We start from the raw sequence: 27,128 nt of genomic DNA, 5'->3' as shown, positions 1-27,128 counted from the left end.
ACCAGCTTTAAACAAAAATCTAGAGCACAGAAATTCACAAAGTATGGGTAAAAATTTATGATCCTTCCAGTAAGTACAGTGCTGATATTTTATTCCTGAAAATTCAAGCTGCTGATTAGAACCTTCAGTATTCAAAAATCAGCAGCAAGAAAGAAACAGGATCAAACAAATGTGTTTTTCCACGCACACACACACAGTCTGTCCACAATTGACTGGAACATCTGGAATCTCCCCCTTTCTTATTTGCAGGTGACTGCTACTCTGATTCTCCATAGCGTTTCTGTTCTTTCAGCTGTATGCTCACATCAACTGGGTGGTGAGCCTCCAGAAAGAGATGTTTCCAATAGTTTTGGAAGTTTTGCTCATCTATATATAGCTCATTTTTCATTTAGAAAATTTACTACAGATCAGCTTCTGCTACTTGCCAGAGACCAAACTAAGAAGTTACCAATTTCACTAACGACAGATTATATTATCTATTTCTTTAAACACAGCTAGAGCTTTGCTTCTTAACTTCTAAGGTTTCTGCCTTTGTAAGAAATAACTGACTTTTTCATTAGTGCATGAATAATATAAACCAAGGAGAATATAAACCCTGCATTTAAGATGGGCCTTCATTCTGGCCAGAACAAAGAAAATTTATGAATTAAGTACAGGTAAGGAAGAATTTTCTAATACGCTTGAGAAGACGATTTTTTTTGTTTATGATCAGTTTGCTTGACTATTAAGAGGAAAGAAAAAAACACCTTCAAAAATCAACTGCATTTAAGTTCTCGCTGAAAGATCAAACATTTACAGTACATGATACTCTTCAGAGAGCCTGCAATACTGTTATCATATTTTGATTTTCTGTATTTAACCTTTCTCTTCATATACATGAATGTTACATGAAATTGCATACCCTGTGTAAATTAAAAATGCCCTAGCTTAGAAACATGGTTAAAGCTGATATCAAATTTTCTTTAACAGCAGAGGTGACAGCCACAAAACCAGAACATTCTTATATGGCTTATTCATTTGGAAGGTGCAAACATTCAAAGAGGTTTATTATAGGGCACAGCATATTATAAATTTAGCTGTGCTCAAACATACACCGCAGCATGTCTTCAGATGACCTGTTAGAGATAATCAATATATCCAGCATCCCATAATTTGAAAAGCACAGTTTAAACTAGCAGAATTAAGTCAGTGGGGCAGATTTGAAAGTTCCAGCTGTAAAGTGCTGTGCTGATTTGCCTTATTAAACACATCCAATAACAGGCATTTTTTACTAAGTTTGTTTGTATAAGCAGAAGGACTAATAGCCTTAGCAACCTGGCAGGGAAAAAAAAGACTTCATAATTCAAAAGTACCAATCCTGCTCCCTTGTATACCAGAGTCTGTTGTTTACTCATTCAGAACATAACCAAGCCCAGAATAATTAATATTTGCCTACAATATCTGATTTAGTACCTCTGTCATCATTTTAGTTTCAAACTTCAGCACCAGTATGAAGTATTTCACAACACTTCTTATTCATCATGAATGTTTGCACTCCAGTCAACATAGCACAGGAGAAACTAAAGAGCTCTGTAAGAGGTGAAGTTTCAGAGTTAATCGTTACCATAATTATTTTATGAGCAACCTAATTACTTTTGAGTCTTCTTTTTAGTCTTTCAGACAGGGGAAGGGGACTGTCTGCCCACGAAGAAATCAGAACATCATTGTCAACTTGTGCAGGACAGGAACCTGTGCCCTGAAACAGTTGTTCTGAACTTTGGAAACAATCAATTTCAACTACAGAGGAATTTTTTGGAGATACTTCCAATGACAAATTCTCACCAACTTGCTTAAAATTGGTGGTTTTCTCCATCCCTTTAATTACAAGTGCTGAGTCACTGCTGGTACTTTTGCCACTAGCAGTGTTATACCTTTTCTTCGTAGAAGCTTTTTTTAACTGGCCAGGGTTCAGTTGCCTTTTCTTCTGCTTACATATTGGATTTTTATTCATGTTCCCATCATCACTGTCCTCGCTAGAAGAGCATTTGCTCTGACACACACTCTTGAAAGAAGTTTTCCAAGCAGTCTGAGTTTTCGTTATGTTATGGACGGGAACAACATCTGCTGGCAAAGGAAGAGGCAGCGGAAGCACTTCACACACAGTATGCAACGGCTCTGTTGTTTGCCTGCTGGGGACTCGAGATGTTGAGCAGCTCATAATACAGTCTTTCTGCATCATTCCATGCTGGGTGTCGTTTTCTTTAGAAACAGGTGCGCGGGATTCACTTGCACAGGTTTCTGGGAACACGTTTTTATTGTCTCGTACTAGTTTATTTAACTGACACGAGGAAGAGAAATAATCTTTATCAAGTTTCAATGCTGCTTCTGTGTGCTTAAAATTTTTGAAAGACTCCTGCTGCATTACATCTTCTGGCAGCACAGACTTTGATGGAACAGAAGTCTTCTTAAGTATACGCTCGCTTAAAGACAACTTCTGAAGTTGTTCCATGTGGCCATCCCAAAGCAAATCATCTGCACTATCAGAATGATCTGGATCTGACTGTGCAGCACCAGAATACTGCAAGCTATTTTTTACTGTTTTGTGATGTAGTGGATATGAATGTTTTATGTACGCAGTCAAGTCAGGTGCAGGATCACAGGTATTATACCCATGGGTTGGTGAAGTGCTGAAGAAGGTTCCTTTCCCATCAATGCTGCTCAGTTGTAGATCAGCCCTTACAGAGGATGACACTCCCGAGTTCTTAGTAAATTGTGCTGGCACCACAGATGAGTCAGTCAATGTATTCTTTAAGTGCAAGAAAGGTGATGCTGTCTGAGAAAGTCCAACTGATTCTGACATTTGAACAGATGTTACACAAGAAGCTGCAGCTATCTCTGGATCTTTTGATTCCGTGCTTCTCTGGCATATCTGATACTCAGGTGGAATTTTTCCATCAGATATGTGATCTGGCACAGGAATAATTTCACACGCAGACTTGAAATTCATTTGAGACAGAAAATTGGTAACTTCACTATAAGCATCCGATAACTCCTTTTCTTTTGATCTGTTTTTCTTGTCTGAAAGAAAAAAAAAAAAAGCATACAAACATTGTACTTCTCCCACCATTGAGCAATATCTACTTTTGTTTCTTGTACTTTGGTAAGGTCCCTAAGACAAAAATTTTTGGACTTACTTTTCTGTTTCTTTGCCAGAACTTCTGACTTTTCCATTTGGTAAAGAGCAACAACATCTGGATAAGCAGCCTGAAACAAAGGCTGCTCTTCTATTGTAACTACATACAACTCCGCAGGCTCATCTTCTGCGTCAACATAGTGTTCTATCAAAATTAATGAGTTTATATTAGAAATATATATACAAATATTTCAGAGGATGGAATGAGAAAAAAGTATTTGAGTGTAAGGAAGATATGTAAAGAGACAAATAGCACAGGGTTTGAGGCCTAGCTATGGCACGGCCGTTTGCTTTCTGACAAGCTCCCACGTCATACAGACACACTGAGGACTGAAGTCTTTCATCATGAAACAAGACACGGCATGACATGAAAAAGAGTCCAGATCTTATTAACCAGAAAAAAAATAATTGGAAACCAAGCCTCTCGCTTTCTGGATAAGTGGTTAAAATGGTTGTTTTTTCGTTTGTTTGTTTGGGGGAAGGTGTTATTTGTGTTTGGTTTTGTCTTAATTTTCAGCATTGCTCTTGGTTTCAGGGTATCTGAAATGTGACATTTTCTTTCACAGTACTGTTTTCCCAATCTTATTCATACATCTCTTATCATAATGCTATCAAACTATTTTCCTCTTTAAGGAATGCTTTTTTCTATGAATTAGACTGTTCAATAATTAGCACAGAAACAATTCCAACCTGGCTTTTCCCACTCAATTTCGAAACAGGGAACTCCATTTTTAACACGTGTCTTGACTATTCTGCAAGAAAAGAAAGCAACACATTAGATGATTTTGTCTGAACAAGAAACGAGGAATCTAAGGGAGAATCTAAGATACCTAAAAATATTTCACTATTTTAATTTATAATGATTCAGAACAGAAGAAAATAATGTCTGTAGCAGTGAACTTAGCATAGCATTATAAAAATATGCTTCTTTTTTTTTTCTTTTAAATGCACAAGTTGTATACTAAAATTTTGGCTCTAGATATTGAATAGTGATTATTCATTTAAGAGAAATGACGCTGCTCCGAGTAGCATAACTGAAATCAGAACTGTTCTGAACATATAACCCTAATGCAAACTTCCACAAACATCAGTGTGTTATCTTCAACTATGCCACAACTGTTGCCACAGACAGTAATTTGAACAGATGTTACTGTTCACATCTTTTGCATAAAAGCATGAAGTAAGATAATAAACAGGGCTGTCATTAAGACAGAATGTGAACCGAACAAGGGCAGTCAAAGTTCCTACATGTAAAGAGGTTGGTGCTTTCTCATTACTACGTTTTTAAACGACTGAAAAAGAAAATAAGATCAAGATCTGACCTTTAAACTCTTGAAACACTAGACAGAAACATACACAGAACATATCAATTTTTTCATTCAAAGCAAAATATCAGTAACTTGTCTAATCAACTCATTAAAAAGCAGCCTCCAAACATCACACTCAATCCAGTCACTCTTCTGTAAGATAATGCTAAACAAAACAGCTTCTTCACAAGGAACACTTTAACAGACTATCAACCCATCAATCCAAAAGAGATGATGCCATACTGAATTGACTTCTTTTTGTTTCCAAAAATTGAAGTCCATAAAAAACTGCACAGCACCAAGAAATGGAATGACAAATAAACCTTACAACAGAAGAAAGTAGATCCCCCCAAAACAACCTCTCTGGAAGTTAAATAATTTCTTTCATACTGTGAAGTTAAGCTTAGCTATCTTTTGCCAACAGACACTGTAGATTCTTAAAGTTTACATAGGCTTAACAAAATATTAGATCATTTAAAAGATCCACCGAGGGCTGACAGATCCAAATGATACCAACTCTGGCCCAGAGAATTCCTGAGTAACGGAAACTGGATGCCAGGAAAATACTGAGATGAAAATTGTTACTTGTATCGCGCTGTTTTTCCTGCTGTCCATTTTAAGTACCCAGGATCCACAGCCATGTCAGTAATGACAAAGGACTGAATTTTTTTGAGAGAAGAGGTAGCAGAAACAAAATGGAAGGCAATAATTTCACTAGACACAACTGAGTATGCAGATGTTTATTTATAAGTCCATGCTTGTATCTTTTAATCACTGAAGTCAATCAAAATTGACTAAGTATCTGAGAAGTAATCCCTTAAAAGGTAAACCTCATGTGCACAGACCCAAAGAAATAGAATGGAATAGTAAGCATAGGAAAAAGCAGACTCTGTTGGAACATAAGAAAACATATGTACAACTTTGTGCAGCAGCAACATATTATTATATATGTTCATTTAAATTTTTAACTCTGTTCAAAATGAGCACATAGCTTGAATCAGAGAGGAAAGAAAATAATTACATTTTTGTAAAAAAAAAAAAAAAAAAAAAAAAAAAAAAAAAAAAAAAAATTAAAAATTCCTCCAGCAGCAGAAGTAAAATATTAGGTTGAAGAACACCTGTTACCTTACCGAATTGCCTGCAGTTGCTTTGAATCAATGTATCCAGATTTTCTCTGGATCATATCATAACGTGTCAGCAGCACTAATAGCTTTTTACAAGCATAATGCTTTGTCCATTCCATCTTCTCAGAAGCAAATATCTGTTAGTGTAAAGCAAACAAAAAAAACCCATGCTTTAAAACTTGCTTACTCTGTTAGATATCAAACTTCAACAGCTGTAGAGTAGAAACACAGAACTAGATGCTTTAAACATATAAGTTAAAGAAACACCAAACAATATCTCACTACCAAGTGGAGGAACACTTATCTCTGTAAATGAACAGATCTACCTGCTGCCAGTAACAAATTGAAGGAACAGTGATGTGAAAGAAAAGTCATGTTCCAGATGGCCATGCAGAGCTGTCACACTGTGTGACAAGCTAGGGCTACAAGTCAGAGCCAAAATGGCAGTCTATGGGGTGGTGACACGTGAATTCCCCACTAAGAAAAAGTTCAGGATGGAGCCCTCATTGGGTAACTGATGTGATCTTTTGGGATAGGAAAGCAACGACACTTCTAGATTTCCTGCAACCCAGACAAAGCATCAACTCTGACTGCTACATCATGATGTTGACTAAGCTGAAGGCTCCAACTTCCACAGCCAGGCCAGAGAAGACCACAACACAATAAAGCCAGGTCCACACCAGTTTAAAGATCATGGAACTCTTTGCCAGTCTTGGCTGGACTGTGCAGATTTGGCACCTTCTGACTGCCATCTGTTTAGGCCAATCAAAGACAGACTGCATGGGCAGTTTTCCTAGCAATGATGCTGCCATAGCAGCTGTGAAACAGTGGGCCACCTCTGCTGGTGCAGATTTTTTACTAATGCAGCATGCAGGTTCTTGCTAATTGGTGGTGAAAATAAATAGCTAATAGTGATGATTATGTTAAAAAAAAGTGCTTTGTAGCAAAAAATTTGCTCTATCAAACCATGGCATTGTGCTCTTTGTAGCTGGTGCAGTTTGCATGAAAGCAAGCAGTAGGCATTACTTTTGGAGCAAACCCTGTATGTCACTTCTGAGTTTTGAGCACTTGGAATCGAAGTGCCTCTGTACCTGGAAGGTGGTAAGATTGTGCTAAATACAGGCCTGCCATTTTCTGGGGGAAAATATGCATAATTCAGAATAAATGTTTCTGCTTGTTATGTACAGAAGCTGGCTGCTTCAGTGATACCAATAAATTATTATTAAAAAAACAAAACAACAAAAAAAAAAAACCTCAAAGCCTGCAAATGTAACTTAAGTTACCACATATGTATGCTGGTGTCACGGAGTTGACCAGATCAATCTATGTCCGTGACAGGGGCGACAGGCCTCTGCCCTCCCCCCCCCCCACCCCAGTCCCACAAAAATGGGAAGGAAGGAAGGGAGGAAAAGAGCAGCGGCAACAATCTATGGAGGAAAACTTATTTTACTATAATATTGGAATACAAGATAACACAATATATACAATTTAATTGAAATTGAGATTAATAAATCAGACAAGATGAGAGAGAGAGAGAGAGAGAGAGAGTTCCCGGAACCGAGTCAAACCTGAAAAGCTTGGAACGGCTAGGAAAGCACCCTCCAGCACCCACTGCAAGGCAGCAAGAGAGTGCCCCCCCCCACCCGGAAGGGCCAGATCCCGTGACTTCTGTAATGTACAGGGATAGGTACCTGGGATTGGGCATTAACACTTTAATACCCCGTACACTACATGATGTTTTGATGTAGAATACTGAAACCCAAAGTAAAAACAAACAAACAAACAAACAAGAAACATAGAACCACGACATTCCACCCCTTATTCTACATCGTTACATCATGCTTAATATATATATATACATATATACAAACAAACAACAACAACAACAAAAATGATTACAATGCATTACACACACATGGCTATATATATATATACATATATATATACATAGAGTTAGTAACTGCACTCCCCCGGCATCAAGTTTCCCTGTGGTACACACTGGACATCCCCATTCTTTTGCATTACCCACCAAGTGCATCCTGGTCCCTGGGCAAAAACTGTACCACGGAGAGGTTTGCCCTTTCCAGAAGCTGGAAGAATCCAAACTGCCTTTCCTAACATGTTCTTTACATGTACAATGGGGACTTTATCTCCCTCTACGGTATGTAGGGAACTGGATTGGTTAGGACCATCACGATTAATAGATCCTCTGGTATTGACCAACCAGGTGGCTTCTGCCAAATGCTTCTCCCAGTGCTTAAATGTTCCGCCACCCAGTGCTTTTAGCATCGTTTTTAACAATCCATTGTATCGTTCTATTTTACCAGAGGCTGGTGCATGATAGGGAATATGGTAAATCCACTCAATGCCATGATCTTTGGCCCAAGTATTTACAAGAGAATTTTTGAAATGAGTCCCATTATCTGACTCAATCCTTTCTGGGGTGCCATGTCGCCACAGGACTTGTTTCTCGAGACCCAGTATGGTGTTTCGGGCAGTAGCATGGGGTACTGCATATGTTTCAAGCCACCCAGTGGTTGCCTCCACCATAGTAAGCACATAATGCTTGCCATTGCGAGATCGTGGCAAGGTGATATAATCAACCTGCCATGCCTCCCCATATTTGTACTTTTGCCATCGCCCTTCCTCCCAGAGAGGTTTCATCCTCTTGGCTTGTTTGATAATGGCACATGTTTCACAGTTATGAATAACCTGTGCAATGGCATCCATAGTTAAGTCCACCCCTCGGTCTCTAGCCCATTTGTATGTTGCATCTCTCCCTTGATGACCTGAGGTCTCATGGGCCCACCGAGCTAGAAATAATTCACCTTTGTTCTGCCAGTCCAGGTCTATTTGAGCCACCTCAATTCTGGCAGCTCGGTCTACCTGATGGTTATTTTGCTGTTCTTCAGTAGCCCGACTCTTGGGCACATGAGCATCTACATGACGCACCTTTACGACTATAGTCTTTGTTCGGGCAGCAATGTCTTTCCACAGTTCAGCAGCCCAAATAGGTTTACCCCTTCTTTGCCAGTTATTTTGCTCCCACTGCTGTAACCACCCCCATAAGGCATTTGCTACCATCCATGAGTCAGTGTAAAGATAGAGCATTGGCCACCTCTCCCGTTCAGCGACATCTAAGGCCAGTTGGACGGCCTTTACCTCTGCAAATTGGCTTGATTCTCCTTTTCCTTCAGTGGCCTCTGCAACTTGTCGTGTGGGGCTCCACACAGCAGATTTCCATCTGCGATGCTTTCCCACAATACGACACGATCCGTCTGTGAACAGGGCATATTTCTTTTCATTCTCTGGTAGTTCATTGTATGGTGGGGCTTCTTTAGCACGTGATACTTCTTCTCCTGGTGGTGTTCCAAACTTTTTACCTTCAGGCCAGTCCATGATGACCTCTAGGATTCCTGGACGGCTGAGGTTCCCCATCCGCGCTCGCTGTGTAATCAACGCAATCCACTTACTCCAAGTGGCATCAGTAGCATGATGGGTGGAGGGAACCTTTCCTTTAAACATCCAGTTCAGCACTGGCAGTCGAGGTGCCAGAAGAAGCTGTGTTTCAGTACCGACTACTTCGGAAGCAGCCCGAACCCCCTCATATGCAGCTAAGATCTCCTTTTCAGTTGGAGTGTAATGCTCTTCAGACCCTCTGTATGCCCGACTCCAGAATCCCAGGGGTCGGCCTCGGGTCTCTCCTGAGGCTCTTTGCCACAAACTCCAAGTGGGACCGTTCTCTCCAGCAGCGGTATAGAGGATGTTCTTTATACCCTGTCCTGTCCGTACTGGCCCTAGGGCCACGGCACGGGCTATCTCCTGTTTAATCTGTTCAAAAGCCTGCTGCTGCTCAGGGCCCCATGTAAACTCATTTCTCATTCGCGTCACATGATAAAGGGGGCTTACAATGAGGCTGTAGTTTGGAACGTGCATTCTCCAAAAGCCCACTGCACCCAGAAAAGATTGTGTCTCTCTTTTGCTAGTGGGTGGAGACATAGCAGTGATTTTGTCGATCACATCTGTCGGGATGTGACGACGGCCATCTTGCCACTTTATACCTAGGAACTGAATCTCCTGGGCAGGTCCTTTCACTTTGCTTCGCTTAATAGCAAAACCGGCACTCAGAAGAATTTGGATCATTCGCTCTCCTTTTGTGAAGACTTCTTCTGCTGTATCGCCCCACACAATGATGTCATCAATGTACTGCAGGTGCTCAGGAGCACTGCCCTGTTCCAGTACAGTTTGGATCAACCCATGGCAAATGGTTGGGCTGTGTTTCCACCCCTGGGGCAAACGGTTCCAGGTATACTGAATGCCCCTCCATGTGAAAGCAAATTGTGCCTTACATTCTTTGGCCAAAGGAATGGAAAAGAAGGCATTAGCAATGTCAATGGTGGCATACCATTTGGCCGCTTTTGACTCCAGTTCATACTGGAGTTCTAACATGTCCGGCACAGCAGCACTCAGTGGGGGTGTGACTTCATTCAGGCCACGGTAGTCCACCGTCAGCCTCCATTCTCCACTGGCTTTACGCACTGGCCATATGGGGCTGTTAAAAGGCGAGTGAGTTTTGCTGATCACTCCCTGGCTCTCTAGCTGACGAATTAACTTATGAATGGGGAGCAAAGAATCCCTGTTGGTGCGGTACTGACGCCTGTGCACCACCTTTGTAGCAATCGGTACGTGTTGCTCTTTTACTTGCAGCAGCCCCACAACAGATGGATCTTCTGACAGGCCAGGCAAAACAGACAGCTGCTTAATGTTGTCTGTGTCCACAGCAGCTATTCCAAAGGCCCATCGATACCCCTTAGGATCCTTGAAATGCCCCCTTCTGAGATAATCAATACCTAGTATACATGGAGCCCCTGGGCCCGTCACAATAGGATGTTTTTGCCAGTCCTTACCAGTGAGGCTTATCTCAGCTTCCAACACAGTCAATTCTTGAGAGCCACCGGTCACTCCAGAAATATGGATTGATTCTGTCCCTTGGTGACTCGAGGGCATCAGAGTGCACTGTGCACCAGTGTCCACCAGTGCCTTATATTTCAGTGGTTCTGATGTGCCAGGCCATCGAATCCACACAGTCCAATATACTCTATTATCCCTTTCCCCCCCCTGACTGAGGGCAGGGCCCCTCTATTCATTACCTGTGGTAACTGGAGCAACTGCACTGGTGGTTGATCTGCTTTGTAATTCTTTCACCCGGGCTCGTAGTACAGGAGTAGGTTGGCCGTGCCACTTCCCCATGTCTTCTCCATGGTCACGTAGGTAATACCATAAGGCAATTCGCGGTGTGTTACCCCTTACTTGAGCCGGAGAGCGTTTGCTTCTAACAGCTGAGATCTTTGATGGTGCACGTGAGAAGGAAGGTTCATCGTCTTTAATTAGGTGGGCTCGCATAAATTTCATCATCTCCTTCATCTCCTTCATATCCTTTGCTAGACTCTTTTGATTATCCTGATCTTCATCAAGCGTCTCTGATACTGCTACAGGTTTGTCACGGTTAATCAGTTGAGACACTTGCTCCGTCATCATTCTTGATATAGCAGCAACGGCAGTATGAATTGGGGACAGCAATTGTTCGTAATTTTGGAGCGTAACAATTAATTCATAAACTAAGGGCGTTCTCTGTTGTTCGTTGAATCTGTCACACGCTGACATTAGTGTAGAGGCATATTTGTCCGGTGCTGTTGTCACGATTTTCTGCCATATCTCAGGCGTTGTCCTCACTTTTTCAGGGTCGCGGTTTTGGTGTGGGTGGTTAGGAACGAAGTCAGGGTCATACAACATTTCCACCACGCCTATTTCCCTCAAATACTGGATACCCTTTTCAACTGTATCCCATTTTTTCATCGCAATCTTCAAGCCATTTTTGAAGGGATACTTTTCCTTCACGGCTGTTAACACTCGTTCCCAGAGGGAGGTAGCCTCATCCGAACATCGACTAATTCCTCTATCAATAGCTGGATCTCTGGCAATGGCACCTAGTTGGCGAGCTTCGTTACCATCCAGAGACAAGCTATGGGCCCCACTGTCCCAACAGCGAACCAACCAGGAAACAAGAGTTTCATTCGGGCGCCGTGTAAACTCCTTTCTTGAACCTTGGATTTCAGTCATCTTTAGAGGCCGGCGAGTAGTAATAGAGACTTCCTCTTCATCACTCTCTTCTGCACGTCTCTTAGTTTTCCCTTTTGCCTTTCGCGATGGTGGTGGTTCTGAGGAGGGCCCCTCACCTGGATCTTCCTCCTCCTCCTCCTCTTCTTCTCTTTTTCGTTCAAGACGCGAAGACACTCGTTTCCATTTCTTGCCCTCCACAGGAGCAACCGGTATTGTTACTGGTGTCTCCTGTGATTGATTAGATTTGACTTGGGGATTTTCCCCTTTGGCTTGAACCTCAGCTCGGAAACTCTCTCTCTCCAAAATGGTATTATATAGGGCACGGTAAGCACAAGCCAAACCCCAAATAAGTTGTACCTCCTTAGATTTATGTAAGCCGCATAGTCCCTGATTCAAATACTGGCTTAGTTTCTCAGGATCCCACAGGTGTTCAAGAGTAAAATCCCATGACACTGCGGGTCCCCATGCTTCTAAGACCTTTCCTAAACCTCTCCATATCCCCTGCCAGTCATCATTCTCTAGTTTTGGAGAAGTCTTATTACAAATGAATTGGAATACATTCAGGAGAATTGATGACACGCACACCACCATGACTATTAATTCAGGATTCAAAAAACGTTTGACAAACCGAAAAGAAAACCCGGAGACTGGTCTGAACATCGTGTTGTTTGTAAAATTAGCTATTCCATTTGGGATGTAGCTGTTTGTGAAATTAGCCATTCCTTCTGGGATGTAGTTGTTTGTGAAATTAGCCATTCCTTCCGGGATGTAAATGTCAAAATTCAAATCATACCACATTGCAAGTAGGTAAAACATAGGTGTCTCCATCAGCGCCATTAGGTACCTATATACGGATGCAATTCCAACACACGTAAGTGCAAGATGGATTATTGGCCAGTAGGTTGTGAGTAACACCATTGCTTTAAATCCTTTACACAGCGCCCCCACGATAACGAGTGGGTTCATCAGAGGTGCCTGCTAAAAAAGGGGTTAATGAATTGAAGCTAACAAGAGCAGGAAAAAAAAAAGGCACTACCCAGACTAAGTAGTGCTCAAAGTTTACAAATATCCCAGAACACTGGCAGTACGCCTAATCTTTCAAGGTCAGGTTTTCCAGCACAGAAACTTGAACTACTGATAATGCTCCCTAACGAAGCTCTCTAAGAGCAGAGAGAAAAAAAGATCCGTTCTAACAGCTAAAAAGCAGCTCGTGCCCCACGTTGGGCGCCAAAAATCTGTCACGGAGTTGACCAGATCAATCTATGTCCGTGACAGGGGCGACAGGCCTCTGCCCTCCCCCCCCCCCACCCCAGTCCCACAAAAATGGGAAGGAAGGAAGGGAGGAAAAGAGCAGCGGCAACAATCTATGGAGGAAAACTTATTTTACTATAATATTGGAATACAAGATAACACAATATATACAATTTAATTGAAATTGAGATTAATAAATCAGACAAGATGAGAGAGAGAGAGAGAGAGAGAGAGTTCCCGGAACCGAGTCAAACCTGAAAAGCTTGGAACGGCTAGGAAAGCACCCTCCAGCACCCACTGCAAGGCAGCAAGAGAGTGCCCCCCCCCACCCGGAAGGGCCAGATCCCGTGACTTCTGTAATGTACAGGGATAGGTACCTGGGATTGGGCATTAACACTTTAATACCCCGTACACTACATGATGTTTTGATGTAGAATACTGAAACCCAAAGTAAAAACAAACAAACAAACAAACAAGAAACATAGAACCACGACAGCTGGTAAGAGGACAAGGCAAACGTGAGTAAAAACCAAGAGCCACACCTGTTAAAACCTTTACGAAAGGTGGGAGAAAGATAACATTCCTGAAGCATTATGCCTCATAAACACACCGTATTTTATACACTAGAGATGATCCAATGCTCAGCAATCCACTCTAGTAATGCTAGACAATGAAAAATGAAACAACGGGAAGTGACCTTTTTTCCTAGTTACTATACTTGAGCTCTTCTATATGCCTATTTACATCAACTAATTTTTCACAGTTGCCAATTTTTGACTTTCAAAAAGAATGAGGCGTATTAAAGGCTGTGACAAGGTACTTTCATTATATTTCCTGTAGAATTACCAACGGGGGGGGGGGGAAATCACAGATGACTTCCCTAAGGGAAAAAATAAGAAAATCCATAGAGCTGAATATTCAATGTTTTCACATATACCTGAAATGACAATAAATTTGGCCTTTTGCATTCCATTATCTTGTTCAGTTTATTCTTGTTTACAAGAAATTCTTGGATAACCTTGAGATAAAAAACAGAAAAGAGGCAGTTGAAGAAAGGGCAAAAAGCCTGAAATTTCAATTAATTGATTTGGAAAATTAATCTTTAACTAGGCTTCTTACCTCAGCGAATGGAAAGCCTTCACAACTTTTAGCTTTTCTGCAGGTAAAACAAATGTGTTAGAAACTGAACAACAAATAGGAAAAATACACATTTTAAATGCTCACTCTGCACATGAAAGGGAAAGCAGTTCCTTTTCAAAACATTCCTACTTTCTGATATTGTCCTCCACTGCACTTGCTTGTTTCACTTGCTCTAACTGATGCCATTCGCAAGGGCAGCAGTATTTGGAGTCACTGGGTTTGCAGTATCTAGTGCTTTCACAGAATTTACATCCACTGCGCTCATGTTCCTTGTATGATCCTATAGAAGATGCACAAATCACGATGAGAAAGGAAGTTTTAGAAACCCCCCAAAACAATATTAGCAATAAAAAAAAAAAAAAAATAAAGGTCAGAACACAAATGAATAACAGCTGTAAGCATATCTGAGTATATAAGCTATATAACTACCATAAAAACTGACAAAAATAATGTGTTATTTTTTAATTATTTTCTTAAGGCTGTCCCTAACTGTTCCAGACCTTGTGCTAAGGAATTTACCACAAATGAATGCTGCAGAAGTAGCATGGGACATTTTGACAAAATAATAAGTAAAGGAGACATAAAACAAGCTTCTTCCCCCTTCTCATTACCATCCAAAGCAATACCTTTAAATGAGTTCACTGAAGAAACTACAAAAACGAGGTTAGGACTAATTTATTTTGAAGAAAAAGCTAGAACAAAATCCAACAATGGCAGTGGGTTCAGTCCTCATGCAGAGCCATTTTAGGGAGGAGAAAAAGGAAGTTGCTTGCCATTACAGAGTGCTGTTTTTAGTGACACTGCTAAAAAGGTAAATATCTGGGATCACACAAATGCACTGTATTAACATTCTGCTATCAACTGGTTTCACATTTGAGAAACGTCACTTGCACCCTCAAAAAGTCTTCATACAGATACACAGTGCAGAAAATGTGCAGTCAGAAGCTGAATGACAAGAAAAGCATTTTGTAATGCTAGTCACAGAAATTCAACCAGCCAATGACCCCAACATCCAGAATCAAGAGCAAACAAATGATTAAGCTAAAAATAAAATTCCACGCTTTCAACACTGACCTGGATGATGGCAGTCAGAACAGTGCACTACTCTTTTAACAACCAAAGGTGGATTACTATCATGCTCAGATTGGTCTTTCCATTGCTCAAACCTATCGGGGTGATATTTAAAGGATTAAGAAATACTTTATACTTTCATACTTAAAAATCAAACACCCAAGTAGGCCTTTGCACTTCTCAAGCACTTGCTCAAGAAGTATTTCTTAAGTTAAGAAACTAGATTATTTGCTTTGCAAGTATACTTGTGGTGGATTATGAATATTGGCATGCACATTAAGATAACAAACACAGAAAGCATTTAGAACCTCATGTCCTAATCCACAAACCAGTTAAAAAAATAAGAATTATCAGTCCTTGTGACTTCTATTCCAATGCAACAACATACTCTAAAGCTGGGTGTCAGCTAATATTTAAAACAATCCACAAGTTCACAAAGCACAGCATGCAATTCATTTAGGCAAACAACAATGCAGCCACTTGACTCTCAAAAAAAAAAAAAAAAAAAAAAAAAAAAAAATTAAAAAATATTACTAGCATTGTGTTGGAGCTGAAGCTCATACCAGAAAGTATGTGAACTAAAAGTACTTCAGCATACAGGGTAAACTTTCACTTTACCTTTGCAGTAAATTTTGACCTCTCAAAGTCTCAATTAATTTTAAAGCTTGTTCTTTTCCAACTCCTGGAACACCCTATAGAGACAGAAATATGAAACATTAAGGAATGGACACATGCAGTACACACATCTTTACTGCCTTTCTAACATTATGAAATGTTAGAAATAACAGAAATAACAGACTAACAAAAAAAACAATCCCAAGGCACTGAGCTAAACTGAGAAAAATATATATATATTTTACAAAATTATGATTAGAAATGGCAAAAGACTGGAGCTACGCAATCAGTGTGACGCACAAGATGCACAGAACAGCCTTACCCTCAAAAGCAACTCAGATTAAGGCACATGTTTTCCTGTTTCCTACTGTCTTTTTCCTGCATTTTCCAACCCCATTCTTACTCTTTTTCTCCCTCCTATCTGAAACTGGACTCTACGTTCTTACCAGCTATGTGCCAGCCAGCTGAAACTCTTCATAATAGTTTTGCAAAGACAAAGACTCTCTATCTGAAGTCAAAATGCTGGAAACTCGAGGAGAAAAAAAAAAAAAAAAAACCAACAAAAAAACGACAACAGCAAAAAGCTTTCAGTCACAGGAGAAAAAGCAGCTTTATGGCAAGGAAACATCTAATACAAGTTTTCTAGCTGATAGGTGATTTACAGTGAATAGTGCAGAAGCATTTTCTGAAAGTTAATTAAAAATCTCAAGCCTTACATAAGTTCTCCTCTTTCCTTGTTTGATTTTGATATTTACTACATTATTACATCTGCAGTACACATGCCCTATATGGGAAAACAGACTACCACTACAGGTAATGGATGGAAACAGTAAACTTTTCAGGAGTTGCTCAAGGACAGAAATCCAGGACTTCACTGTAACTCTTAAATTCACTGAAGAGCAGCAGACAGTTGATTAAAAACAACCAGAACAATTTAAATGCATGTGCTGCTTTTCAGTTCCTCGTTCAATTCTTACACCCATTATTTTACTAAGAATCAGTGCAGTTGAACACATATACCATACTGAGTGTCCTTCCTACAGCACTGCTACAAGTTTCATTCAGACATAATGATTGAATAGAATATATGCAACTGCATGAAATAAATCAATTTTCAAAACCAATTAGAAGTAGTCACTGGACTACGGCCAGACACTTGAGCAGACAATCCGGTACTCAGCTTCTGCAAGGAAAACAGCATTTTTGTATGTAATGAACAAAGCAAGTGCAGTTATACTCAGGTAAGTGATCAGGTAAGTATTCTCACTTACCTGATCTGCCAATCCCCACACCTGCTGCACTCCTGTAGTTCAGCTTTCCTTAGAAGTTTGTGTAATTGTTTGCTTTGCTGGGCTGCAGCAACTCAAGACTGGCCTGGTGCTACATAACTGTGCCATTTTAGGACTATGCAAGAACTCAGCACACCGGCAGCTGCTACATGCATTACAGAAACTACCGATAAGCCACTATTTTCAGCCTCTCCCCTCCTCAGTAGTGTTTCTTTTGTGATAATGAAGTGTATACAGATTACTATAGCAGAAGCAAGTCTCTCGTTAAAGAAAAAAGAGGAAAGAATTAGAGTGATGCACTCTACCTGTTGCTTAAAAGGACAGATTTATTAAATTGAAACACCATGATTTAAGAGTTAACTCAGACAACCAGAATGGGAGCATTATTGTCTATGGTCACCGTATGACGGACTTCACAGAAATAAAAGTTTCATCCCCTTTCCTTTCCATTCCAAAACTGTTTAAAGCCTCAACGACAGCAATCCAATAGCTTTCAAGGAGGAAAAAAAAAAAAAAAAAAAAAAAAAAAAGAGACTTTTATTTAGTAATGAATTAAGTAAGTTCTAAGTTCTATCCAGAATGAGTGTTACTACTAACCGCAGTTCAAACAGTGACTACTAGCTATCCCAAAGGACACAGTGTTTTTTCTCATTTTCCTCAGCTACTACGTCAGGGCTGCACTATATGTGCTAACAGGCAGTTCTCACGTTTGCTCAGTATCATTAAACTGAACTTTCACACAATGGAGATGAAGACTGAAGTCAGGACGAATACATCAGATTTAGAAAGATTAACGCTCCACTTTGATCACCTTAAACTATCAAAAAAAATATGACTTATTAAGCATCCGCAGTCTCAGCAATCACGTATTGCACACAGTTCTGTTAGCATGTGAAGTCTTCCTTGATATGCTGTAAGTAATTGCTTACCTTTGGAAGATAATCACAACCCAGAAGAACAGCTAGTCCAATCAAAGACTCTCTGTCACAACCAAGCTTCTCCTTAATAGAGGACATTGTGTAGCAATCAAGATGTGACTCCTGAAAAAGACATTTATCATTTATTTCATTTCTGTGACACCAGGGAAGGAACTGCCATGTCTGCAGTTCTACCCTACAACGGGTCTACCCTACAAAATACAGAAGAGTCTGACGGATAAATCCTATAAAGCAGCAATTAAAATTTATAATGTAGCACATGGACGCCACGAGAATAACAGCACTTCTAGAATTTCAAGCTGCAAGCATGGATACCAACTATTTAAAAACTACCTTTTAGATAAGAAATACCAACCTAATCTCCTTTTTCCTCCACTTTCTTTGTAGGTTTACCAGGCAAAACACATTAAATCTTTTCTCTGATTTACAGAGAAAGTGTCAACTAAGAAAATTTGGTTCTGCCAGTTTTAGAAAAAACACACTCTTAATAAACATTTCCAGCTCAAGGTCATAAATTGTTTTTTACTGAATGATCACAACAACCTGTTAGTTACAATACAGACGCATAATCTCTCTCCTATTCATCATTTAAGACTAAGAGCATTAACGGCAAATATATTTGTAATGAGTAAACCAAACATGTACGATGCACACACACAGACCAGCCAGGAGGCTGACCACTCTACATACTCCAAATGGGAATTTATAGGAAGCAATTTCACTAAAATTCTCCACTGTAGAAGGAAAAAAAAAAAAACATCGCTTATCTTTATTGCACACCACGGAACACCACAAACAGAGATGACAGTGCTCTAAGTGATCTTCAGTTGTTCTGTTCTTAAACCCATTACATGGATGTCCAAAATGTTCTTATCTTAAAGGACAGTAATAATCAACACAAACTAGTAGATAAGCATGATATCCAAGCAATTGCTTCGAGGGCCTCCTTTTAATTTCCATTTACATTTTTGGGATGACTCTGAAGAGCCGGCAAGATCCCCTTCTGATCCTACTGATGTACGTTACCTTAGAGGTCATGGCAAAGTTCCTATAAACTGTTTGAGCTCCATATAAGAAAACATCTCCGTCATTGGTAATGCACCCATCAACACTGCCTTTTGCATTCAGGTAAGCACACATTGCTTCTGCTTCCCCAGCTGCTTGAACCCATGGGACACCTAAACACTCCAGCAGCTGGAGGCACTAAGTAAAAGAATCCAAAAGAAAATGTACATTGAATGTTAGATTATATCCACTTATTAGCATGTATTTTCTCAGTTTATATGTCCACTCTGAAAGAGTATATATAAAACATATCACTGCAATTGCTTTACAAAAGTATCTTACTGCAATAGTCAAAAAAATACTCAACTAAGACCATTAATTACGGATTAATACACTATACATTAATTACACAACATAATTAACACTTACTCCTTCACAAAATCTGACTACTCAGCAGTCTGTGCTGGTCCTAGATAAGGGACAAACTGCCAGACTGCCCCAAAATATCAAGCACTAAATACAGTACTGTTGGCCCAACTAATACTGGACCACAATTAGAGACATACTGAGATACATACAAACACATACTTTCTACAAGTTTGAGAACAGAACGTGAATACATTCAGCTACTGAAACCATGAGTCTACATACTTTATTTCACAAAACTCTGATTACACAAGAATGGCAAAACACCTGCGATAATGAATTAAAATGAAAATTACTGAACAGAAGTTCTTTGCAGACAAAGCTTCTCAGGTAATGCAACAGATTTCCAACATTACACCAAATAACAAGGAAGCTGCATTTCTGTAATAAGCACTCAGTTACACGTGTGGCTCACTGCAGCATAAAACATAGAGATGCATCAAACAAGAAAACTGTTCTGATACTGCCACCCTACTGCAATAATCAACTGATGCTGGAAAACACAACTGCAAGAGGTGTGCTCCCTCTAATTCCAAATACTGTTGAAATCTGTTCTGCAGAAAACTACTAATTCTTCTGAGTTCATCTTCAAACTCTTAAAGGTTTCTATCACGTTTAAAAAAAAAAAAAAAAAGTACCAAGACACACACCCCAGTTACTCACCTCTTTCAAAATAGATTTAAAAAGAGATCTCCCTGTTCTTGCAGCCCCATGTTTGTTGGAAGCTCCGTATCGCATCTCATTTCTCTTACTCATGGTGTCTGCCTTCAGCTTGGGGGCCTCGCCTTCCATGACAAACACCAATTTAATCCCCATTGACGTGAAAAAAGAATACCGAAAAAACAGGTTTCTGCAATAAAGTAAGGTGTTCCAGAATTAAGGAAAACATCTGAAGAAATCAGGTTTCCTTACATCCCTCAGTCTACTCCAGGGACAGTCACACAATGATACAACACCTTAGGTTGGAAGGGTCCTTAAAGATCATCTAGTCCTAACCCCTTGCTGTGGGCAGGGTTTCCAACCTCTAGATCAGGCTGCCCAGGATCCCAACCAAAGCCTTCAGAGACGGAGCATTCAGAACATCTCTAGGCAACCTATTCCAGCACCTTGCTACCCTCTGAGTAAAAAACTTCTTCCTAAGATCCAACCTAAATCTCCCCTCTTTTAGTTCAAAAAAACCATTTCCCCTTATCCTATCACTATGAGACCATGTAAAAAGTCTCATAAGCTCTTGTAAGCTCCCTTTGAGTACTGGAAGGCCACAATGAAATCTTCCCAGAGCCTTCTCTTCTCCAAGCTGAACAAGCCCAGTTCCCTCACCCTTTCTTCATAGGAGAGGTGCTCCAGCCTTTTGGTCATCTTCATGGCCCTCCTCTGCACCCTCTCCAACAGCTCCATATCCTTTCTGCACTGGGGGCCCCAGGCCTGCATGCAACACTCCAGATGGGGCCTCACAAGGGCAGAGTAAAGGAAGACAATTACCTCTCTGCCCCTGCTGGCCACCCCTGTTAATGGAGCCCAGGATACTGTTGGTCTTCTGCGCTGCACAAGCAGACAGCTGGCTTACATTCAGCTTTTTGTCCATCACGACATCCAAGTCCTTCCCTGCAGGGCTGCTCTCAGTGAGTTCTACTAATTCTCTACTCTTACCAGAGAGTGCCTCGACCCAAGTGCAACACCTTGCACTTGGCCTTGTTAAACCTCATTAGATTCTTGTGTCTGAGAATTTAGCTCAATCTCGGCTTGTTCTTCTTCTCCCATGATTTCCTTATTCCCAGGCTATAAAACTGTTTTTATTTTCTTGTCTTTACTTGAGGTTGTTTCACTACCAACTTGTAACAGCATTACAAGATTTCCAAGCAAATACTCCTAAAAATACTCTTTGTTTTTACATTCTAAGAACCTGAAAAAATTTTAAAAGCCACATAAAATGCACTCTTCAAAATCTGCTTCCAAGTACATCTGCATTGATTGTTTTCTACCATTAAGCCCAAGTCTATCATGCTGGTATATCTGATGTAAATGACTAATACTATTGTTACACAGATACATAGATACCATTATTACACCAATTTATTTCATACGGAAATACAAAATTCTTCCCACCATTGATGTACAAGACAGCAATAATTACCTGGTCTACAATAGCTATATTCAGAATAATCACACAGTATATGTCCTTCCCTATAATTCCTGGGTTAATCTTTCAAACAAGAGCAACAAACATTTATAACACTTCAATTGACATGGAAAGACCATTACTTTAGATTTAACTCTGTATACTTGTTATGGGTAAAAGAGGATAAGCTGATCTCTTGAAGCAAGTTCTATTTTTATAACATATATACATATATATAAATCCAATTAAATAGTAGTTTCTCTAGAATACTTAGCAAAATAAGTTACTCTCCATCTACCTGAAATGGTATCTTTTTTTTTTTTTTTTGGTAGAAATCCGTCCATCCCTTCATTTCACTTTTGAAAGATTGTGCAAGGTATCTGGGCTGATGTTTCCATTCCACTGCATGTAAGACTTAATATCACAGAGAAGTGAAGAACTCATGTTAAGCTTCATTCTCTAGTTAATTATCCAGTCTTAGTAACAAAATGTTAAGAAGTGATTCTAAGAAGACACTAATATTTCATATCAAAGAAACTCAACAGATGCCACAGAAATATCTAACAGCAGCTACTAAGCCAATATTCCTGTGCTGACCAGTAGCTGCTCATTTTTAAAAACCTGCATGTAGTTTCACAATACCTACTGTCAGCATCACTTGCAGAAAACAGCACTCTCAGGTTATGGTTGCTTATACTGGCTCGTATAAATTGAAGACATACTTCAATGTTGCTTTTAAGCCTGATGAATGATTTAAACACATTTACTTCAGTATGTGATCTAACTAGAATTCCAATTCATAAGCAAAATCAGGCTGAAGTACGCATGACTCCTGGTACATTATGACTCTACCAGCCTCCAAAAAGCAGTCATAAACAGCTTAAATTTCCCTAGCAACTTCCAACACAGCCTCAGGAATACATGGCAGTGAGTATGCTGACTTTTTTCTTGCAGCTTGATAATTTGTACATCATGCAGCATGGTACCACAGTAAGACTAGTACAGCCTTGCTTGCACGCCTCTCACCCATTGATGAGGCCTCAATAATGACACACCTAGTTCAACCAATTCTCCTGTTTGCAGCCAAGCATTAAGTTGAATTTAACCAGTACGACTGTGCCTTCATTTCAAACCCTTTATGTACACAGCACAGGTTATAATAACAGAATCAAAGCAACACAGTAATTTGAATATTGGAGCTAACGAGTCATAAGTTCAGAACAACTAAATCATACAATTCTAGAACATTTCGTTACAGTTATCTATATGGATACCATACCTCAGATGTGGCTTGGTAACTACTCCGATCATCTTTTTAACAGTCTGTGCTTCACAAACCCAGAGACTTAGATCGACAGCAAGTGTCTTTCCTTTGAGACTACTCAAGCTTACAGGCTGCCTCACAGGCTCCAAGATTTGCCACAGGTTAGTCACTCCCATTGTTCTACCTTCTTCGTTGTCAGCAGGAAGGTTTTAGCTTTAAAGACTAAGGAAAATAAAATATTTTCATCAAATGAAACATGACATACTATGAACGTTAAGACCAGAACACAAATACCCAGACATTATCAGTTTTGCTTTTAGGAGCAAAGAACACACAAGCACTCTACAGATGGTTTATTACTTGGTACCTTCATTGCATTACATATTATCATTTCTAACAACCTGAATGTAAAAACCACCATAATACAGTATAACACAATATAAATTCAACTGAAACAAGTAAACCAAGCTATAAATTACTTCTAAAGCATCCCACACATAACTAAATTCCACGTCTTATTTAAAAAGAAAGAAAACAATATCCACACTCTCTGAGGAAATTACTTCCTGATGTGAAGCTGTAGGATCCACCTGCAAGGAGTCAACACAGACAACCTCAAGAAGTTCCTTCAAAAAACCATTTTTGAAGTTATAACAGCATAACTCCAAGAACACGTTAACATCTCTCTTCTTACTACTTTCAATTTTTTAATGTGTGACTGGCTCTAAAATACCTCTAAGGAACACCAGCTGATAACATACATCCCCTTGGCAGTACATTTCTTTGTCTCTTATTTTTTTAATGCAGCTGTCATCCATACTACTCCATTGCTGTTTCCTTTTCTTCACTTTCCTTGGATAGTTTTGGTTTTCATATCTTGCTGCTTCTATATGAAGCCTCTGACTTGTAAAAGAGAGGGAAAACCCTCACAGTATCCATCTATTCCTGCACTGCCTTATCACACCAAGTTTGCCTCATGCTTATTTAAGTTTCTCTCAATTCCCTCAATATCAAAAGACAGAAATAAGATCTCAAATATTTTTATTTCTTGTGTCCAGAATTTGAAACTGTACACAAAGAATACAGTTCCCTCTTTTGAAACTGACTTGACGAACTCTGACTTGCTTAAGACACATGAGGATATTCCACTTTGTTGCCTCTTGTGAGCAGAGCCACATAAATATCAAGAAGCCTCCTCATCCAACACCTGGAACAAGTCTCTCCTTGCAAGTTGTTTTGTACTACTTTAAAACAAGGCAGCCATTCAGGAATGTAACACTTCTACCACTGCAGGCATTCTATACTTTTTTTTTTTTTAAATCATATTCTCAAAGAAAGCTTTACCATCAACACAAATTGCGTTTCTGTAATCCTTCAAACACAAAACCCGGTTTTAGTCGTATGCACTCAAGGCATAACACAGTAAAATTACGTTGCTGCTGTTATGCGTCAGGATATAAAATGAGTTAAAATTAGGAATAAAGCAAACAAACACGCAGCGTTACTTCTTGAAGCACAGAGCGATCCGTTTCTCGGACGTACCAGGGGAAACCAACAGACGCACACAAACCTTCTCCAAAGACACGTGGGGATGCAACGGAACGACAGAAAGGGGCATCCTTCGGTCTCACAGAGATGGAGGCTTCTAAAGACAGAGGCTGAGCCTGGTTTCCTTTTTACATGCAGACGAATCACCGGCGATAAGCACAGTATCGTAAGATCGCCGGCAGGAAACATAAACTAAAACACACATAAAAAACACACACAAACCTTTTCAATGGAGCACAGCTGAGGCGTTCAGCACTCCGTCCTCCCGCCCTACAGCTGTGCCCAGGAAGAAGCCCTCCCTCCAATTTAAACACTTGAAACTCCCGCCTCGATCCGACCGCAGTCCCACACAGGCGCAGGGGCCGCCTACCCGCGTCCCGCCCGAGCCCTGGAACTCTCCTATCCGAGGACGCCGGCCACCATCCCTCCACCGCAGACGCTCACTCCGCACTTCTCCGCTCCGCCCTCCCGAAAATGGCGGCGCACGGAAACGGCCCCTCGGCGGGCGGCGGACAGCGCGCATGCGCCGCGCTCTTGGCGGCTCTTCCGTTACGCGTTCCCTTCCGCGCCTCTCCCTGAGGAAGCGGTGTTTTGCCCGCGTTCAACTTTCTGCCCGTAATAACGGTCCTGCCAGCGGCGAGGGCAGGTAGGGCGAGGAGCGATTGACCCCGTGGGGCTGCAGTGTTTGGGGGCGGCTGCGGTGGAGCGAAGGTTGCGATCCTTTCCCTGGTGAGGCCGCACCTGTCCTGTTGTGCGTGCTGTGTGTAGTGAATGCACCCTGTCTTCCTATGCTGTGGCTTTAGTGATGGGAGTACTTCTCTGCTGTCAAGTGTAAGAGTGCTTATCCTGTATTAAGTGACACTGTGTTTTCCTTTTGTGCTCTTGTTAGATTCATAACAAATACTTGTAATAATTTGCATTAATCGGTGATGTTTTTATTACTGGATTTGTCTTGCCCTTATTTCTTCATGGTTGTTGCTGTGGGCTTTGTTTGTAACTGTGCTTGTACGTTCCATGCTAGTAAGTTTCATGCTCTTTACTGAATTGATGCTTTTGTATTGTCTTTTGGAATGGCAGTCTGATTATCACTTATATTACTGATGTTCCTGACTTTGTCATCACAAATTTCCATTCACAGTCCTATATATGGTAATATAGCCATAAATTTAGACTTTGCATTTAAAATACGATGTATGTTGTGTCTAGTCCTCATAGCAAACTTCTGTTAACGTTTGTCAATGTTATTTGTTGTTGACTTCCCATTAACCTATTTTATGTCTTAAAATGTACTAATGTTTATTTTTGCCAATTGATGGAATTCATACCGCTGGTCTTTAATATTAATTACAGCATTTAAGACATATATGTTTTTTCTTCTTTGTAGAGTGGGATTTCAATGGAACAACAGAGTGAACAAAGATCTATCTTCATGTTAGAGTAATGGATAAATTCCAAGAATTTACAAGTAACCCTTTGCTGATATGAGTAACAAAGAGATGGTTCTATAAGAGACTGAAAGTAACACAGTAAAAGGTATGTAACTGTATGATGAAATCTATTTGTTGCTTGCTTTACAAGTATGGTATTAGACTGTGTAATGTAAAAGAACATCAGCTGGGATGTTTATTGTGTTTCTGTCTTTTGAAACTTCTCCATTACACTTAATACAAAGAGTTGTATACTGTTTTTTATCAACTGTGTGCACTAAGACAGCGAGGAAATTATTAATCACTGCTTATGAAAGTCAAGGAATACTCACAGAAGAAATTCAGTAGTCTTTGTAGTGGTGTCACAAATTTTAATGTCTGTGGTGTTTGATGTAATAAATGCTACTGCCTGTGATGCTTGTAAGTACGAGTCTTTTGTCTGTTGAAATCAGGCTAATGTTATACCAGAACATTAAGATGGCTCAGGTAGAAGAACAACAGAATTCTAGGGTTTGGAAGTGACCTCTAGAAATCATCAAGGCCAGCCCCCCCCAGCTAAAGCAGATTCCCTATAGTAGGTGACACGGGAAAATGTGCAGATGGGTCTATCCTGAGCAGGAAAACATTCCCAAATGTTTCCAATTACTCCACATATTTTGGCATCAAAAAATCATGTGGTGGATATCAGTTGAAGCATGGTCAGAACATTTATCAATAGTATGGACTACTATTCCATTGTGTGTTGTCTTTGTAGAAATGTGACCTTTTTTCTTCTATGTCTGAATGTGATCTTGCTTGCCTTCTGTAGTGTTTTCGGTCTCTAGATGTTACGAATGTAGTAAGTGTTTTTTGAGGAATAAGAAACACATCCTGTTACAGAAAAGACTACGTTTTGACTAGTCTTAATACTTGATGTTTTGGTTTTATGTGACTTGAGTAGACTTTGTTACTTTTGCAAGATTCGTTTAGTAGCCACATTAGTGCAATGGGTTATTTCTCAATTTGTAAAGGAAGTATTTGTATATGCATACATGTGTAGGTATGTTCTCAGAGAACTGTAATCCTTCATTAGTAAAATAACAGCGTTTTGCTTTCCATGACAAAGACAGAACCTTACAAAGACAGGTATGCTTTCTGCAGAAACTGCATAAATCTAAATGATCCTCTCTTTTGCTTTTTGGGATCTCAGATAGAATCCAGGTTGACCTCTGTTGGTAATCCAGAAACTCAACTTGATTAGAATAATGAAGTTGTTTTTCTTCTTATTATAAAGCCTTTTGCAAAGTAAGCTTAAGCTTAAATTCACTGAGAT

General features: G+C 40.1%; 1 protein-coding gene across 1 annotated transcript; it reads right to left on the bottom strand.

Annotated features, from left to right (window-relative positions):
• Positions 1-1,624: 1,624 nt before the first annotated feature.
• On the bottom strand, positions 1,625-23,017 carry GEN1 (GEN1 Holliday junction 5' flap endonuclease; the record flags this gene model as incomplete). The annotated part of the gene is given in 15 exon segments (XM_079549946.1): positions 1,625-3,057; positions 3,174-3,317; positions 3,863-3,924; positions 4,997-5,090; positions 5,093-5,122; positions 5,698-5,740; positions 13,912-13,992; positions 14,094-14,130; positions 14,244-14,394; positions 15,189-15,280; positions 15,804-15,877; positions 18,019-18,129; positions 19,054-19,230; positions 20,122-20,308; positions 22,857-23,017. Coding segments are annotated over 15 exon segments (2,877 nt in total).
• Positions 23,018-27,128: the final 4,111 nt, after the last annotated feature.

The sequence above is a fragment of the Tetrao urogallus genome (genome assembly GCF_951394365.1).
Source record: "Tetrao urogallus genome assembly, chromosome: 2".
Taxonomy (NCBI): domain Eukaryota; kingdom Metazoa; phylum Chordata; class Aves; order Galliformes; family Phasianidae; genus Tetrao; species Tetrao urogallus.
The sequence above is the reverse complement of the archived record's forward strand: the minus strand, read 5'-3'. Positions and strand labels throughout refer to the sequence as shown.